The sequence below is a fragment of the Aythya ferina genome (assembly GCF_964211825.1).
Source record: "Aythya ferina genome assembly, chromosome: 2".
Classification (NCBI taxonomy): Eukaryota; Metazoa; Chordata; class Aves; order Anseriformes; family Anatidae; genus Aythya; species Aythya ferina.
The window spans coordinates 52,217,192-52,233,721 of NC_140297.1; the positions used below are offsets into that span (position 1 = coordinate 52,217,192).

General features: G+C 38.0%; 1 protein-coding gene across 2 annotated transcripts in view; it reads right to left on the reverse strand.

Moving 5' to 3' along the window:
* Positions 1 to 291: 291 nt before the first annotated feature.
* Positions 292 to 16,530, reverse strand: part of RNF182 (ring finger protein 182) — a 30,875-nt gene continuing 14,636 nt past the window's right edge. Inside the window, exon 3 of one of the 2 annotated variants that reach the window (XM_084509043.1) lies at positions 292 to 3,498. In XM_084509043.1, the coding sequence (XP_084365169.1) occupies positions 2,544 to 3,281 (738 nt within the window). In that variant the 5' untranslated portion in view covers positions 3,282 to 3,498 and the 3' untranslated portion in view covers positions 292 to 2,543. Of the gene's footprint in view, positions 3,522 to 16,530 lie in introns of both variants that reach the window. The other variant, XM_084509042.1, reaches the window with a different exon arrangement.

A 16,530-nucleotide genomic window follows, 5' to 3' on the forward strand; every position in this document is an offset into this window, starting at 1 on the left:
GGATTAGTATTGCAGCACGGTCTAAAATAACAGCATAAATTTAACTGGGTGGCAGTCTTAAAAATAGTGAAGTATAATAATGAGTGTATTTATTTGTGCTGTGATATGTAACCACTGCAATCCTGACAAGATTAGGCTCTGTTTTAAAACAGAGTACAAAATATCTGATGATGGAGCTAAAATAATCATAATCAAATGGAATTAAAAAAAAAAAAGGAAAAGACAACAGGTAGCACTGCAGACACGTTGTACAGAGGCAATACAGATACATCACACATTTGCAAAACCTACTTCCTGTATTAGCCAGCCCTTTATTAGAGATATTATATTCAGACAAATTGAACAAACCCTAAAATACATAAAGCCCTAACACTACAAATACATCTTCTCCCAAAGTTATGAAGTACTATTAAATCACATAGATTTCTTTCTTGCTTTTTTGACATGATTGTTATTGGATATTTAAAATTTATGAGTTCATAGACGAGTCAAACCTTGCAGTATACCTGGATTGGAGATGACAGCTCTTCTAACCATATGTGCTTTACAACAAACATTAAAAACAATTACTTCGGAATAGTCATTTCTAGGAATTCTGAAAGTATTTTAGTTCTAATTGTTATCAAGCGATTACAGAAAAGTCTGAAACATTTCCTTTCATCATTCAGTACACAGCTCTGTAACTCCACACACTTGAAAACTATTATTTTGCTATATGTTTTCTTCTTACATATGTGTCTATATATACATACACACACATATATATGCACTATTATAAATTCGAGTGTCAAGAAAAGCAGGACCTTCACATTTCCACATTTTCCCCATGATTTCAATAGGAATGAAACCGTAGACACCATCTGTACCATCTACAAAAATTGGACCAACTTGACTTCAAATCCCATTGATAGACACAACAACCACTTATAATCTCCTTTTCCCGTTGGCATTTCTCATTTTTACCAAAGTCAGTTTGCTCTGTGAATATATTGTTAGGCCATACAGTCTTCACGCAGCCAACCCGTCTCCCTCTTACACTGCCTTGAGATTATTAAATCTTGCGCCTGATCCAAAAGCTGTGCTTGAACTGATCAACTGCTTCTTCTCAGTTTTCACCCTGCTGTGCTCAGAAAAATGAGGTTGCAGCTGTGGTGTTGACTAGACCTAGTTACACACACAAAAATTAAACATTTCTTATTTTTACGCCCTTCCAGTAGTTGGAAAAAGTAGCCTAAACCATGCAACATACAGGCAAACCTCACAGGGCCTCATTGTATTTGTGGAATGGTAAATCATCAGTAATTCTTCTGAACTCAGCTAGTCCAGTCAGGCTAATTGCCATATCTAGGGTGCTGTCAGCTCACAAGGGAGACAGAGGGAGTTCAGGGTATTTAACATTATGAAGGACAACGCACTAAACAGAATCCTCCCAGAAGTCATAGTACCTCCTTACAGTGCCCATTCTGTGAGCTCTGAAAGCAAACAAAACAACAAAAACAAACAAAACACCACATTAACCATGTCAGATTTTTTTCTGAAATGTGTATTAGTCATTGCAGGTTCATTTCCTAGTGATCAGGAATAAAGATCTATTGTGACAGCTGAAGTCATGTAAGGGAAACTTTCCATATTAACTACCCAAAAGTAGTTACGCATGAAATTGGTCAGAAAACCTATTACAAGGGCTAAAGGGTCAGAAATGTCATGTGGTGGTGGAAATGCTGGGAGGGAGGGTAATCATTATGGAACACAGATGGAGAAGTCTGCATATCTCTGAACCCTCAAAGAAAAACTAAGGCATATGCACACTTAAAAAGCACCCCTAAAAGAGAGCAAATGTGTGGCTGGGTCCCTGAAAGTACTCATTAGCAGCAGCTTCTCAGATGAAGCTGCAACTACAGGACAAGTAAAGTGGGCTTCTGTTTGGGGAAAGTGTTTTGGAGACACATTTTTAGCATGGGGAAAAAAAAAAAAAAAAGGTTCCTCATGTCTCAGAACACAAAAAATCTTTGACCACTGGGCATCCCTCAAATATTTTTGCTGTAACAAGAACTGGAAAAAGAAATGGTAAGCTATTTTTCATCTAGTGTTAACTAACAAAGTGATTTCATTTGCTACCAGAAATGACAGATATTCCAGAGCATGAGATGCTTTGCATTAAGAGATGCTGTACTCTGAACTGGAAGGTGCCTGTTGTACTAATTTCTTCTATGGCAGATCCTGCAGCTTTAACTTACATGATCAAGCCAATACAAAGCAAAGAGTTACTCATCTGAATAGTGGCAGCAGGAGCAGGCACCAAATTTCCTTTATGTCTTTCTACAACCCAGCCCATTAAAATCAGCATGTAAATTTTATGCCCATTACTTAGCTAAAACATAAAACAAAAACCAATAAATAATCAAATAAAAAAGAACTGCGTAACATGGGTCACTGCTTCCATTTAGTGGTATGGACAACAATAAGAATAAATAAGAATACAGAGACAGGCTAAATCAACTATGCTACACATGGCAATGCATCTTATTTCACTGTATGTGTTATCAAGAAGACATGCAGTCTAGAAATTCATGGCAAACACACTGGCAAAATCCATAAACCATGAGAATAACAAGGCTCGAAGGAACAAGGCTTACAAAGACAACCCCAAGGGTGACTTTCTTAGATACCAGTAAGTAAATCCCTAAAGGCAAGGAACTAAAGTACAGCAAACCTAGCAACCAAACTAGCACCCGAATTGAGGTCTGGAAGAGCAAAGATGTGCAGTTCCACACTGTCCAGTTGTGGGACACGGTTGCAACAGAGTCAAAACTTGTAGGCCTGTAAAATTCCACCACGGGCGTCGAGCTCAGAGTCTGGGGACTTTCTCTTTGTACTTCCATGATTGTTATAACCAGGCAATTAGAAGAAGTGTGAGAAGGGCTGACCAGAGATGCCAACCTTTTGGGAGTCAGCAACAGTTCTGTTGGGTTGTCTGGTAGGCACTTCTTTCCCTTTCCCCCACAAGCTAAATTCAGAAGGATGTTATTGTCATCAGGAAGACTACTAACCTCATCGTCTGGCAGGCACGTTTCGAACCTGCAAAACGGGCACACTATGACTCCTTGAGGAGAATCACCAAAGTCTATGATCTTGCAAAGGCATTTGGCACACACTCTGTGACAACACTCCAGCACTTTTGGTTTTCTCTGTCTCAGGTTGTAGCGGTTGTAGCAGATCTTGCACTCAAGCTCATCTGAGCTCTGGGTCTCCACAGACTCCTCTGGTAGTTGACTGGTCATTTCTTCTGGTGATTTGTAGATTTGTGGAAAGAGGAGTCAAGGGATAAAAGATTTCACTCAGAACCTTTCACTTAGAACCTTTTCCTGATGATCGTATCACCCATCTCAAACAGGAAAAGAGGAGATGAAGCTATCAAAAAGCATCAGTAGAAGTCATCCATTTTCAGCTTCTGCTAGAGATTCTGTACTGTGTGTCCTCTCTTAGCCAGGCATCCATCTGAAAAAGACAACATGGAATTTCTGTGGGAATAAAAAAAAGAAAAAGCAGGTGAAACAAGGAAGTTATACTTTTTACAAGCTTAGCTTCCTTTGCTAAAAATAGCTCCACAGCATATTTTTTTCTATGGCATATGAGACCTATGTGGCAGTCATGCTGATAAAACTTCTCTGTGAGTAACTTTGATTCCCTCAGCCCATGAAATTCTCAGCAGAAGATGCAATCTAATTACAGACTTGTGACTGCTTGTTTAAACCCTGGTTTCCTAAGGAAATGAGACCTAGCCTCTGGTGCTTTTTGTCTTTCTCGATAACTTTTGAACCTGCTGTCCAATTTCAAACAAATTGGCGGAGGTGCAGCAGTAGTGAAGATAATTAAGTTTCTAAAAAAGTAGTGAACACCAGCAGTAGTGTAGAGGAGGGAGGAGAGGTTTATAACAATCACTCTTCCCGGAGGGCAATGGTCAGTCAGCACACAGCCAGCTTCTGCTCTGAGCAGGCCACGTGCTGCCTGATGTTCAAGCAGAGAGTGCAACACAGGAGGAAACTGGTGATACCCTGGAGCAATGAAGAGTTTTAGGGGGAGAAGGGGACACAGAAAAGGACTGTAGCTATTTTTAAAGAAGTATATGGGGAAGTATGTCAAATTTGTAAATGATCAGGCTTTATTAATTTTGCTGCTTGAGGAACAACTCCTTTTTCTGTCTATTCACATAACTGCTAAACACAGAGCTGATGAGAGACCATGAAAACGCTAGGGTGAAGGCTAACGTGTCTCTCAAGGGCATTTTCCAGATGTACTGGCTTCCAAGAGTTTTATGGCTGTGACAGCTGTTTCACACCTCCGCTAAGGAGTGGCCTGTGGCATGCTTGCTCCACTGCACTCCCGTCCTGTGCAGTGTTTTTGCCACCAGACACATCAGCCTCCCGTAACAAATGTTTTGTTGTATTATGTAACCACACATTTTTGTGACTTCAGGAAATAATCCGTGTATTAAAAACAAAACATTAGCCAGGGCTATGGGGAGTTATAATTACCAGCAGTCACAAAATGGTGATATCTGCCAGAGGATATAAACTTCTCCCAGATTCAAGCAGATGCTTCCTCACAAAGATGGGTGTGGCACTACAATTTTGCAGGCTTTCAAGCTCTCTCCTTCACTGCCAGGCTACTCTTCGTAGCAAGAAACTTACCCTGGCAATGGGTCAGCACTTGGGCCCAACTGCCTCTTGTATTACCAGTAAACTGCAGGCACATGCAATATGAAAGAAGTGGCTCTCTTTCAATAAACTCGTTTCTTGACTCTTGGTTTTAGTAAATATTTGGTTCCTTTCAGTATAACTTATATCTTCCTTAGTAAATTTTTACTCACTCCTACAAGGCAAAAAGTTCCCTCTTTCAAGAGGTATGCTCCTTTCATCAATGCATTTTACCTGTCAATCACAATGTATAGTAAAATTTCTTTCATGGGCTTTTTGCTTTTACTGTGCTTGGAGTATTTGCCATTCTGTCTCTTAATGCTCTGCACAATATTAGGTCTATTAGTGACTGAATTTTTAAAACACACCTCCTGGATTTTAAAACAAAGATGTTAACACTACAGACATTGCAATAATGAGAAAAAAACAAAACAAAACAAAACAAAACAAAAAAACACAGTGAAGAAAAAACATATTTCTGTAAGAATTTATAACAGACATCGCCCCCACCCCATTCATTTCTTTTTTCTGCCTCTTCCATCTTATTTTAGCGCTTTTAGTTTCCATCTCTACCTCACCACTGTTTTTGTTATTCATACTGTGACTATATTTGGAGTGTGCTCCACAAATTAGGCAATGCAAACACTAGAAGGTTGATCCATAACTTTCAGAGTGTAAATATTTTCCACAAGACAAAAAGTACGTCTCCTACTGTTCTTATAACCTATCCTTTATCCTTCGTTACACTTCAGGATTCCTTCTTCATTCCACTACCCTTTTTATTTCATTCCAAATATCATCTTTTAGATAACTTTTTGGCATATATAAATGTCATCAGATACTAACATACCAAAGGATGAAAAAAGAAAAAAGAAAAAAAAACACACAACAGACCTAAGAAAGTGAAATGCCAACCCACATGAAGGCAGGTACTGCTGAAAAGTTAAGAAAAAAGCCAACAAACAAAGTTATAGTTTTGAACTTTCACATCGTGAGTATCATTAATTTTCTGTGCCTGAGGTGAACTCAGATCAGTAACACAGAATCATTTTGGTTGGACAAATCCCTTAAGATCGAGTCCAACCATCGACCTGATCCCTTGTGTCCCACTGATACACCATATCCCTAAATGCCATGTTCACACATTTCTTAAATACCTCCAGGGATGGCGACTCCACCACCTCCCTGAACAGCCTATTCCAGGGCCTAAACACCCTTTCATTGAAGAAATTCTTCCTTATATCCAAAGTAAGCCTCACCTGACACAACTTGAGGCCCTTGCCTTGCCCCTTATTGCTTGGCACCTGAGGAGAGAGAACAACACTCTCCTTGCTGCAACCTCCTTTCAGGCAGCTGTAGAGAGCAATACGGTCTCCCCTCAGCCTCCTCTTCTCCAGAATAAACTGTCCCAGTTCCCTCAGCCACTCCTCCTATATTTTGCTTTCTAGTCCCTTCACCATCTTCTTGCTCCTTTCTGAACACATTCCAGTAACTCTGTATCTTTCTAGCAGTGAGAGGCCCAAAACCAAACACAGTATTTGAGGTGCGGCCAAGCACAGAGGGACAATTTCTTCCCTAGTCCTGATGGCCACACTATCAGCTGGCTGTCAACCAGTAACCCCTGATCCTTTTCTTCCAGGTAACCTTTTCAGCCACTCTTCCTCATGTCTATATTGCTACATGGGGTTGTTACGACCCAAATGCAGAACCTGGCATTGAGCCTTGTTGAATGCCACACAACTGGATGTGGCCCATCAGTCCAGCCTATCCAGATCCCTCTGCAGGGTCTTCCTACCCAACTTGCTGTCCTCTGCAGACTTACTGAGGGTGCCTTCAATCCCTTCACCAAGATTATTAATAAAAATGTTAAACAAAACTGGCCCCAGTACTGAGCCCTGGGGGACACCACCTGTGACCAGCCTCCTACTGGATTCAACTCCACTCACCGTGACCCTTTGGGTCCCATTATCCAGCCTGGTTTTCACCCAAAAAACAGCACATCAGTCCAAGCCACAAGCAGCCCGTTTCTCCAGGAGACGGCCGTGGGAAACAGCATCAAATGTTTTGCTCAAGTCCAAGTAAACAACATCCATAGCCTCTCTCTTGTCCACTAAGCGGCTTATCTTATCACAGAAAGAAATCAGGCTAGTCAAGCAGAACCTGCCTTTCATAAACCCACGCTGACTGGCCGTCTGATAACCTGGTTGTCCTGTATGTGATAGCCTTGTGATGGCACTCAGGATTATCTGCTCCATGAGCTTCCCTGCCACTGAGGTCAAGCTGACAGGCCTGTAATTCTCTGGATCCTCCTTCCTGACCTCCCTGTAGACTGGCATCATGTTGCCAAATTTAGCATTAATAGAAAGAGTAAGGACTCTGTTCCAAGTCCCAAATAGTAAATTGGGATCATTTGCTTCATTTCCAGACAACAATGATTCTCCCATTGTAGTTTCATTCATAAGCTATTATATGAATTATTTTCAAACTTTTTACTGTATGTACTGTACAATAGAGATACTTTCAGTACACTTCTCTCTTCACAGCCTCTTCAGAACATATTAACACATTAAAACATCAGTGATCGTTTGCCATTTTCTTTGATTCAGATGTTGCATTTTTCCTTATGTGTTCTAGCGTGATTTGCACTGACTGCTACTTTGCATTTATACATCCTTTCCTTTGAAAACAAAAATGTATTCACTGATTCCTATTAATATTCAGACTTCTTTTATTTTTACCTTCTCAGATCTGTTGTGTTTAGGTCCTGCTTCCATCTCATTCTCTTACCTGATTTCTTAGGGAATTTTCTATTTTTTTCCTCAATACCTACTTTCCCACTCATTTTTTCTATGTTGAAGACTGATACCTTTTTGAGCTTAATATGCCACGTACCCTAAAAAGCTCTCTAACCAAAGACATGGAAAAATATTAGAAAACTGAAAAATTTTAATGAAATTTGACATCAAATTGACCCCATTTCTTGAGAAAATTAGAAATTTCTTGAGAAATATGGCCTACTATTACTCCTTCAAGCAACTTATTGTCTAAGATTTTCTGCCTTGTCTTTTTGACGTATCCCAGGTGAATATTTACTAGAAACTGGCAGAATAAGGAATAAGGAAATAAGAATAAGGAAAAAAGGAACGGATCAACTGGTGCACCTCTGAATTCCAGTTCCCTACCAAAAAGGTAGCAATTCACATACATCTGCTTGCTGTGTGTATTGAAAGCAAGAGAAGCTGCAGTAGTATGAAGAAAAAGGGAGTGTGTTTGTGTTTTGTCTTCCTCTTCGTTAAGACACTTTTTTAATATTATGATTATTCCATGATTCAGTGTTCTGGTATCCTTAATTCACTTTATGTGGTCTGTATGAGCAGCTTTGCCCTTTTTTTGACTGCGGTATCAGACCAACAGCTGCTTGTGTAGCTAAACATGTCTTGTAGATGATCACTTTTTTATTTTACGTATGAATTCCTTTCTACAAGAAAGCTTAGATACCTTTTGCTATTCTGTCTTCCACAGAACATTTCTGATGGGATCAACACAGTCCAACTGCAGAACTTTTCATTCCAGTGGCTATTATGAACAGCAGCTTTCAGAGCAAACTATAAAAAAGCTAGATGTGTTCAATGATAACAGCATCCATTGCACTTTACCCAAGAACAAGCAGATCTATTATTCTGTGACAAGCACTTGCCTTTTGTAAGAGTTCTGTCTTGGTAAGGACTGCAGCAATGAATCCATCATTCCTGTTCACTTTAGTCCTGGTGCTACTCCAACTCCCTCTCTTCCCCATGCCACCTGGCCTGTACCTTAAAGTCTGATCTACTTGACCTTTTTACTAAAAAGGTAGAAAAGCTGAAGACAGAGAGGCATCCTGACCAGATGGCAGAATGACAGCAGCCTCTGCAGAGATCCAGCAGACTGCTGGAGGGCTGCCCCAGAAGCAGGGGGAGTATCACCCCCTGAGAGCAAGGGAAGGCCATCCACAGAACCAGACTGAATAAAAACAGCATGTTCTTGTGTGCCACCCCAGACATGGCCAGACAGAGCGTGATGGACTACACCAGCCTGAACGAGCTGTTGTCCATCCATCAGATTGCTACTAATCATGGCTTGGAAGCAGGCTGCAGGCTTTCATTCCAGGTGTGGAGTGAGGTGAATGGGCTGTTCAGTGTGTTACGGCTGCTCTTTGCACTTGCCTGTCAAACATTCTGTAGGCAAAATGTGCTGATGAGGGGCCAGAAACAATTAGTTGTAGATGAAACTCTCAATCTCAGAGCTCAGTCATGCTGGCCTGGCAAAGAAAATGGGAAATTTGTGCTTCCCTTCTCTAATGAAAGATCATCCTTGCCCAGTTTATCAAGCCAACCTTTTATCCTTTATCTCTAACACTTCATTTCTGTTAATGTAACCATAGGTTATATGTGAAATATTGCCAAATTAACACGAGGTCAATAATTAAATTGCATATGATATCATCATCCATAGAGCTACCCAAAGTGATATTCTGAAAGGTTTTCAAAGTGTTTCTTCTATATGCGAGCTATTTCTATTTAGGGAACAGGAGAATGAAAAAAGTACAGAAGGAGAAATAAATACGTAGAGACTTACTTTCCAAGAAAAAGAAGTTCTTGCAAAGGTTCATTTGCAAGGAAAATTCTCCTCCACACGGGGAAAAACTGGTGGAAGGGAGGGCAACAAAATTAGTAGTAAAGCAGGAATACAGCTGGGAGATCTTTCAGTCTGATTCTGGTGAAAGAGAGGAAGTAGTCCAACTTCTCTGGTTTGGATGGAAATACCCATATGCTAAGATTTATGTTTAGACAAATATATTGGGTAAATCCCATTTACTAAAATTACTTCTGTTAAGTAATCCAGAGTTATCTTTACAGATCTGTTATTTTCTAGCCTCTTTCAATATTATCTGCTAAACACTCTGAAGTGCTATCTCTTCCAGCAACCACATATTCACAAATGTTAGAAATTCACTCGGAAAAAAAAAAAAAAAAAAAACAAGCAGCTAAAGAGAGAAACTGTGTTTTGAAAGAAGCATTTCAGAAACATATCAAAATACTTTCCTTCAGAAAACTCAAAGAAGCTCTTTGGTCACTTCTGGTTTCCCCAAACAAACTGCAACCTCTTCTCCAGCACAGACCAGGAAACAACCATCTCCAGTGGACCACTGCATTCACATTCAAACAGCTTTGCAGCATTCTGACTCAGCAGGAAATGACCATTGCATAGATTCTTCCAGCTTGTGCTAAGCACAATGCAAAAAAATCCCAAACAAACCAAAACAAAAAACCCAAACTGCTTTACTAATCTCACACTTGAATAGAGGATATTAAAAGTGCCAGCAGCTATTGCATGTCCAACCTGCTTCATGCCACATTTCTACTAACATTGGATGGGTTTTAACAATGGGCATTTCCTTGTCAGCGCTCATCAATGTGTGACTTTGCACAAAAGCTACAGAATGTGGCATACTGAGCCACATTTAGTTTATGGTCAGCTGTATAAACTGCTATGAAAAATGCCTTTTCATGAAAGCAGTTTTTAATGGGATAGGAAATGAAGTAATTTCTCCGAGAAACCCCCAAAATACACAGAAGAGAGATTCTGCTATACACGCAACAAATATTTCTATATTATTGACTGCTTCACAAGTAACTAATATCAAATACAATTATTTTTATTAGAAGTTTTTGTTAAAACATTTGGAGTCTTTGCCTGATCTCTCTTAATCCTCTACCATAGTATAATATGAAAAAAAAATACCAAATCTGGGAGATCAGAGCTTTTCACGTTCAAAGCAGAGTTAATGGGGCTCTGATCAGTTAGCATAAGAAGTCACGGAACATAAGTGCATCATCTAAAATAGTAATAATAAAAAAAAACAGTTAATGTGTTTGAGTTTTTTCTTCCTGCACCCCCACCAATCTGGAAAGTAAGCAGAGAGATATTTTCAGCTGACACAGGGTTCACTCTGTTCTATATTATGATACTGGCCCTTAGAGTACCTTCTACAGCCTTTGCATGTACGCATTCAATATCACCAGATTCCATTTCCTCTCAGCAATATCATTTGCAATACTTTTTTGTTATTCCAATAACTTGCATTATGTGTCAGGTAGTAGTGGAAAATGGTATGAATAAACAGTGAACGCCTTATTGAAACCACACTATTCCTGAATGACTTTCATTCTAGTTGGAGGCTACTACAGTACTGATATGAATCTTAAAATTGACTATGATGTAGAAAAGAAATGCTTTATTAGTTAGGCTTGTAGACACAAGCAAAACCTCTTCCAATAATTCTTGGGATTTTTTTTTTCTCATATATAATTCATGAGCAATTTATATAGCAATACACTGAATGACTACTTAATGTGACATACGGCTGTGGGTTGCTTTGTGGCCTCTTTAAGAATAAAACCACTAAAGGACAAAGGATCTGTTCTTTTAATAGCTGTCCATTTAAACAGACTGTTAATTATACTAAATGAATAAGTAGAAAGAAAAGGCTTGAAATTTGTGTCTAAAATTGTAACAAGTTTAATTCTAGAAATATGCCTGTTGAACAAAATTACTTTTTATAACATGTCTTAATTGATTCACAACCTGCTTACTTGGGCTGGTCTGGCATTTTCTCTTGTACTTTTTTCTCACTGCCAGTGGCTTTTCCTTTATGACTCTGAAACCAAGAAGTAATTTGTTCCAATAAGAAAATATTTCATGTCACAACTCATTACCTTAAAACCATTAATTTAGAGAAAGGTTAGACATTCTCTTCTTTGATAGCAGGGGTGTTTTGGGGCAGTTTTCTCAAATAAGATGTAGTTCCATTTATTTTGCTTCAGTTTTTGTGTCCTTTAAAAGCTCTTTTGAGAATTCAAGAGACTGTAGGACACTGATTGTAGAATATGACTTGAAAAGACACAAAATGATAAAGAAGTAAAAAGCTGGCCCAGATTTCTTATTATAGGCATATTTAAATACATGACACATATATCTATCACTTATCTTTGAATTACATGTTATTAAAAGACATTGCGATTTTATATTAGATTTTGGAATATCTGGAAGTTTACCTCCTTGTTTTGCATGCTATTTTATGTTTGAATGTAAGCAATTGAAAGAAGTCCAGAAGTACAAACAAATAACTTAAAAAAAAAATAAAATTACCATTGCACTAGAAGATGTTGAGTGACACACAAAAACATGAAAGATCCCCCAAACATGACTGAACTGGTTTTCTTCTCTTTGGGCATATTTTCTGTTACATAATTTGGAAGCAACCAGGTGAGACAAAATCACGGAAAATTAATCTTGATTACATCATTCCATGAGAAATTCCTCTTCACACAGGGGAACCATTTTAATGCATTATATTAAGTTCCAATTAACCTTCAAAATAAGATTTAAATAGGAAATGTTATATTAGCTTTGTCCTAATGGAACTAAAAATAATCCCAGAATAGAACAAATCTGTACTTTTTTCTTCTTCTGTTGCCATTAAGAGCAATCTGCCCAACACTTAAGGATGTTTAAGTTGGTTCATTCTGTTTCAGACATTTTTGAGGATATGATTATATAAAAGATTTTATTATTCTATGTTATTACAAACAGAAAATAAAAATGGTGGGGGAATTATACAGGACAGTACTGACACCAAAGGTTACGCGTCAGTTACATATAATTGGTAACAAGGTTTCCTGCTTCAATTAGTTACTTCAATTAGTTTGAAAAACATAGGTGAAAATAATCTGTATTCAACAGAGATTTACACCTATAAACAACTATTCTGGGCCTAGTTAATCTGCATTGCAGATTATTCCAATAGGTTGAAAAGAAAAGGGATGGGTCTCAGGAAACAGTAATTCAACCTGGATATAGTGAATTGTGATTTTAGTATTTAATTTAATTCACTTACCTATCTAAAAATAGTTATGGCTGGGATGAAAATTATTCTGGCAATGTAGCAATAGTTGGCATGTCAAACAATAGCATAAATTCCATTTTCACTCAACAGCATTATGCAAGATTAGAATTGCAATGATATAACTAAGAAAAAATGTTTAAGAATCTTTTATATTTTTTAAAAGAGCGAACACACAAAAATCCAGACATGAAAAAATACAGTATTAGTAGAGCTTTACCACTTGTCAACAAGCTAAATTCTATGTCTTCATCTGTGTTCATGGAAATTGAATGATCACAACACACAAGTATCAATTGGGAACATTAGCTTTGACTATAACGTGTATCCCTCTTACTGAATATCTGCAGTAAAAGGGCCATTTGGCCTGATTTATGTACAAGGAAAACGATATTACAAACGTGCTAAACTCCTTTTAACTGCCTATTTTTTCCAAGCACTTGATATTATTACCCTTAACCAACCAGCCTTATTTTCAGCTAATTTTAAAAAGCATTTTTCTTTGGTAATGAAAGTTCCCTGAAACAATAAAAAAGAAAAATTTCTTGTTATATTTTTATACTAACAGTAAGCAAATTACAATCTATGACCCGTATGGTCATAAGAAAATGATCTTTTTATCATTTTCCTTTTTTCCTTTTTTTTTTTTTTTTTTTTTTTAATCTGAGTGCTTCAGCTGAAAATGAAGAAGTATTACAGAAACTCCACTTCTGCCTAGCAGTGATTCACAGTTGCATGGTTACTGCATGTAAAGAAACCAGAAAAATACTCAGAAACGTTACTGCATGCACACCTGTAATTCTAGACGCTGGTACATGAAAAAATAAAGAACCAACATATTTGAAAAACACAGATGAAAGAGTTGAATTGATTTGTATCAAATGATAGGCACAGCTGTTATTTTATGCCACTGAGGAATACAGGAATCTTCTTAAACAACCAACAGCAGCTTAGACTGTGCATCCCTCTCACATGTTTCTGATAGGAATATACTGCCACAAAGGCAGCTAATCCAATCAAATCTAAATCTGATCAATTTGAATCTGCAAAGCAGTTGGAAAAAGTGTTTCAGCAAGAGTTGCCTAATTCTATTGTAGGACAAAGACAACCGAGGCTTTCCTAATTTTCCATCATCCAAAAGAATTAGACTGGTCAATTTTCATTGGAAAATTGTGGAAGGTATGAAATTGTCGTTGCTTTGAGCAGAGCACATGGCATTTTGATCTTATTTGTAACTATATAATAACAGTTGAAATGTTGAACTAAATCAAAATGTTTGAATGGTACTCACTGAGTACATTTAAAGCACAAAATACAGAAATGGCAAACATTGCTTCAGGAATTAAGGAAGTAATCAAGTCATACTCAGAAACATGGCTTGTCTATTAAAATAATTAGAAAGGACATAAATAATAAAAGGGAATTCTAAAGGTTTTAAAAAACAAAAATAAAATGTCCATTGAGATTTACTACACTCAGCTATTAACCTGGTTTAGTGTAAATTAATGACTGAGGCCAGACCTTGGTATTTTCTTAACTGGACATGATGAATGGGAATTTTAGTGCAAGTTCAAACTAGAAAATAGACCACAAATTCTGGATTTCCTTGAACATAATGAAAACCCCAGCAACAAAGCAGCTTTTTAGTCAGTATTCCCAAGGTTATCAGTTTTTCTAGTACTGTAGCGCAACAGTACTAGTGCTGTAGAGCAGCTTGGCTGAGGCTTATGGAATAAAGCAGAAAATTAAAAACATTTCTTGCCTTCTACTAACTAAGAAAAGATATTTTTATAGAACAGAAACATTACCAAGAACATTTTAAAATACCAATTGCTTTAAATGACAACCTTTTGTTAAAATAATTGTAATAATGAAGCTCTTCTGCTCTCCTTTTACACAAGCAACTGGACCATTCAAGAGACTCCTGTTTACTACATAAGTCTCTTTTCCAAGAAGGGATACTAGAAAGATGAGTTAGTACGTGACCTTATTTACTAGACATTACAGGATAACACATATTTCAATATGCCTTCATTTCCAGTGTACTGAATTCATATAATTTGCAAGAAAGTGATGATTTAGAAAAAAAAGAATACTGAAGCTGTATCTATACTGTATCTATTTAACAGGTGAGAAGCATTGGCTTTCATTTACGCTATTACTTTTCCAGGGAAAGCTCCATATTTGAAGCACCAATATAGCATATTGCTGTTTGATAGCCTACTAGACCATGGCTGTTAAGGTTATGAGTATTGCACTAATAATCAGTTCAAGAGGCAGCGTAGCATCCACTGTGACCCTGTGACTTTCTCACATCTCTGCAAACATGGACCACAATTTATAGCAAGTTCGAGTACCTTTATCCTTGGGCTTGGCTTCTTGACAGAAGGAGCTCAGTGAAATTGAGTGAGATCCAGTTCTACTGTCTTCTTCAGAGTCAAATAATTATTCCCTGAGGACATCTGAGCTTATATTTGTCCTCTGCTTCTGAGCTCGTATCTGTCCTCTGCTTCTGGAGGGCACCCTCAGAAAGCACACCCTAAAGGACATTTCCCATTAATTGTGGTGGGCATATTTTGCAACAGCGGGTACATGTATGATTTTATCAGAGCTTTTTGAGCTCTTTGGCATGGCGGCTGGCTGCACAACAGGATCTCCCCTTGAGCAGGGATCCCTCTCAAGGTCATGTCTACTGCAGAGATCCCTTACTCATATGAGATCCCTTGCCACAACAGATCCTTGGTAAGTGATTGATGTGGAGACTTTCATCTGCACTTACTCAAAACTTTATACTAACATTTCTATTCATATCATGCCTGGTGGTGTTCCTCCATTCAGATGCCAGACTTCTAAGTTCTGTTACGCTAATTAACGTCTTGCATATTTGACGAAACAAGGCTTGCGGTAGGTTTAAGAAACTATAGCTGCTGTGATTTTTCCCAGACAAGATGCGATTTCTGCAGGCCGTTACAGAACACTGCTATGTGGATGGATCAGAAGACAAAAGGTGGATTGAGGGAGAAGCAGCTACTCAGAGAGGGAACGTTAAGTTAGGTGGATTCACCAGACCAAATGATTGCTGCAAAAAGACAACCACATGTCGCACAGCAATGACCACAGCTTTATATGCCGGATCAGGACAAATAACCAAACTGATCTGTTGTAGTTATGACTTTACAGGAGTAACTTTTCTTTGACGAGGTTCTCTCTAAACAACTTATCCAGTTTCCAGATTAGTTGAAAATGCTAAGTTACGTGTTTAAACAACAAAAAGTTATACATACACATCTAAGATTGACTTCTGAGGAGAAAGCTGCTTTCTTGTTCTAAATACAGTGCATGTATTCTGATATTCGAGTTATCTGCATGCAATTATATTTTTTTATATATGCATATTATGAAGTCTTGCAAACATCTGTGCTTTATTGTATCTAAATCCAGACAGGAGACATCCTCAGTAAAGAAATGTGATGTCATTTAGTAATTCATAAAAACTGGGGGAAACTGTTCCCTACCCAAAATGATAAACCTGTTTTAATACACTGGGACGTGCAGAAAGGAACAGACAAGATCTCACTGATGGTGTTTATGAATACACAAATTGTGGCGGCCTCACTGGCAGGATATCGAGTCTGAAGGACTTACTTCATTCACATAATGTTCGATCAGTATTTGATGCACTCACACAGAACTGGTATCATGTCCAAATGAAACACTGGTCTCATTTGTCTCATATTCTGTGAAAATAGCAGGTGGAACCACTGTAGCACTAGACCATTGGCTTTTGAAAGATCCTACTCACCAACAGTAGCAATCCATAACCATTTCACCTGGTAAGCTTTTGACTCACTTTAAAAAAGGAAACTAAGTATTATGCTTTACAATTGGCTT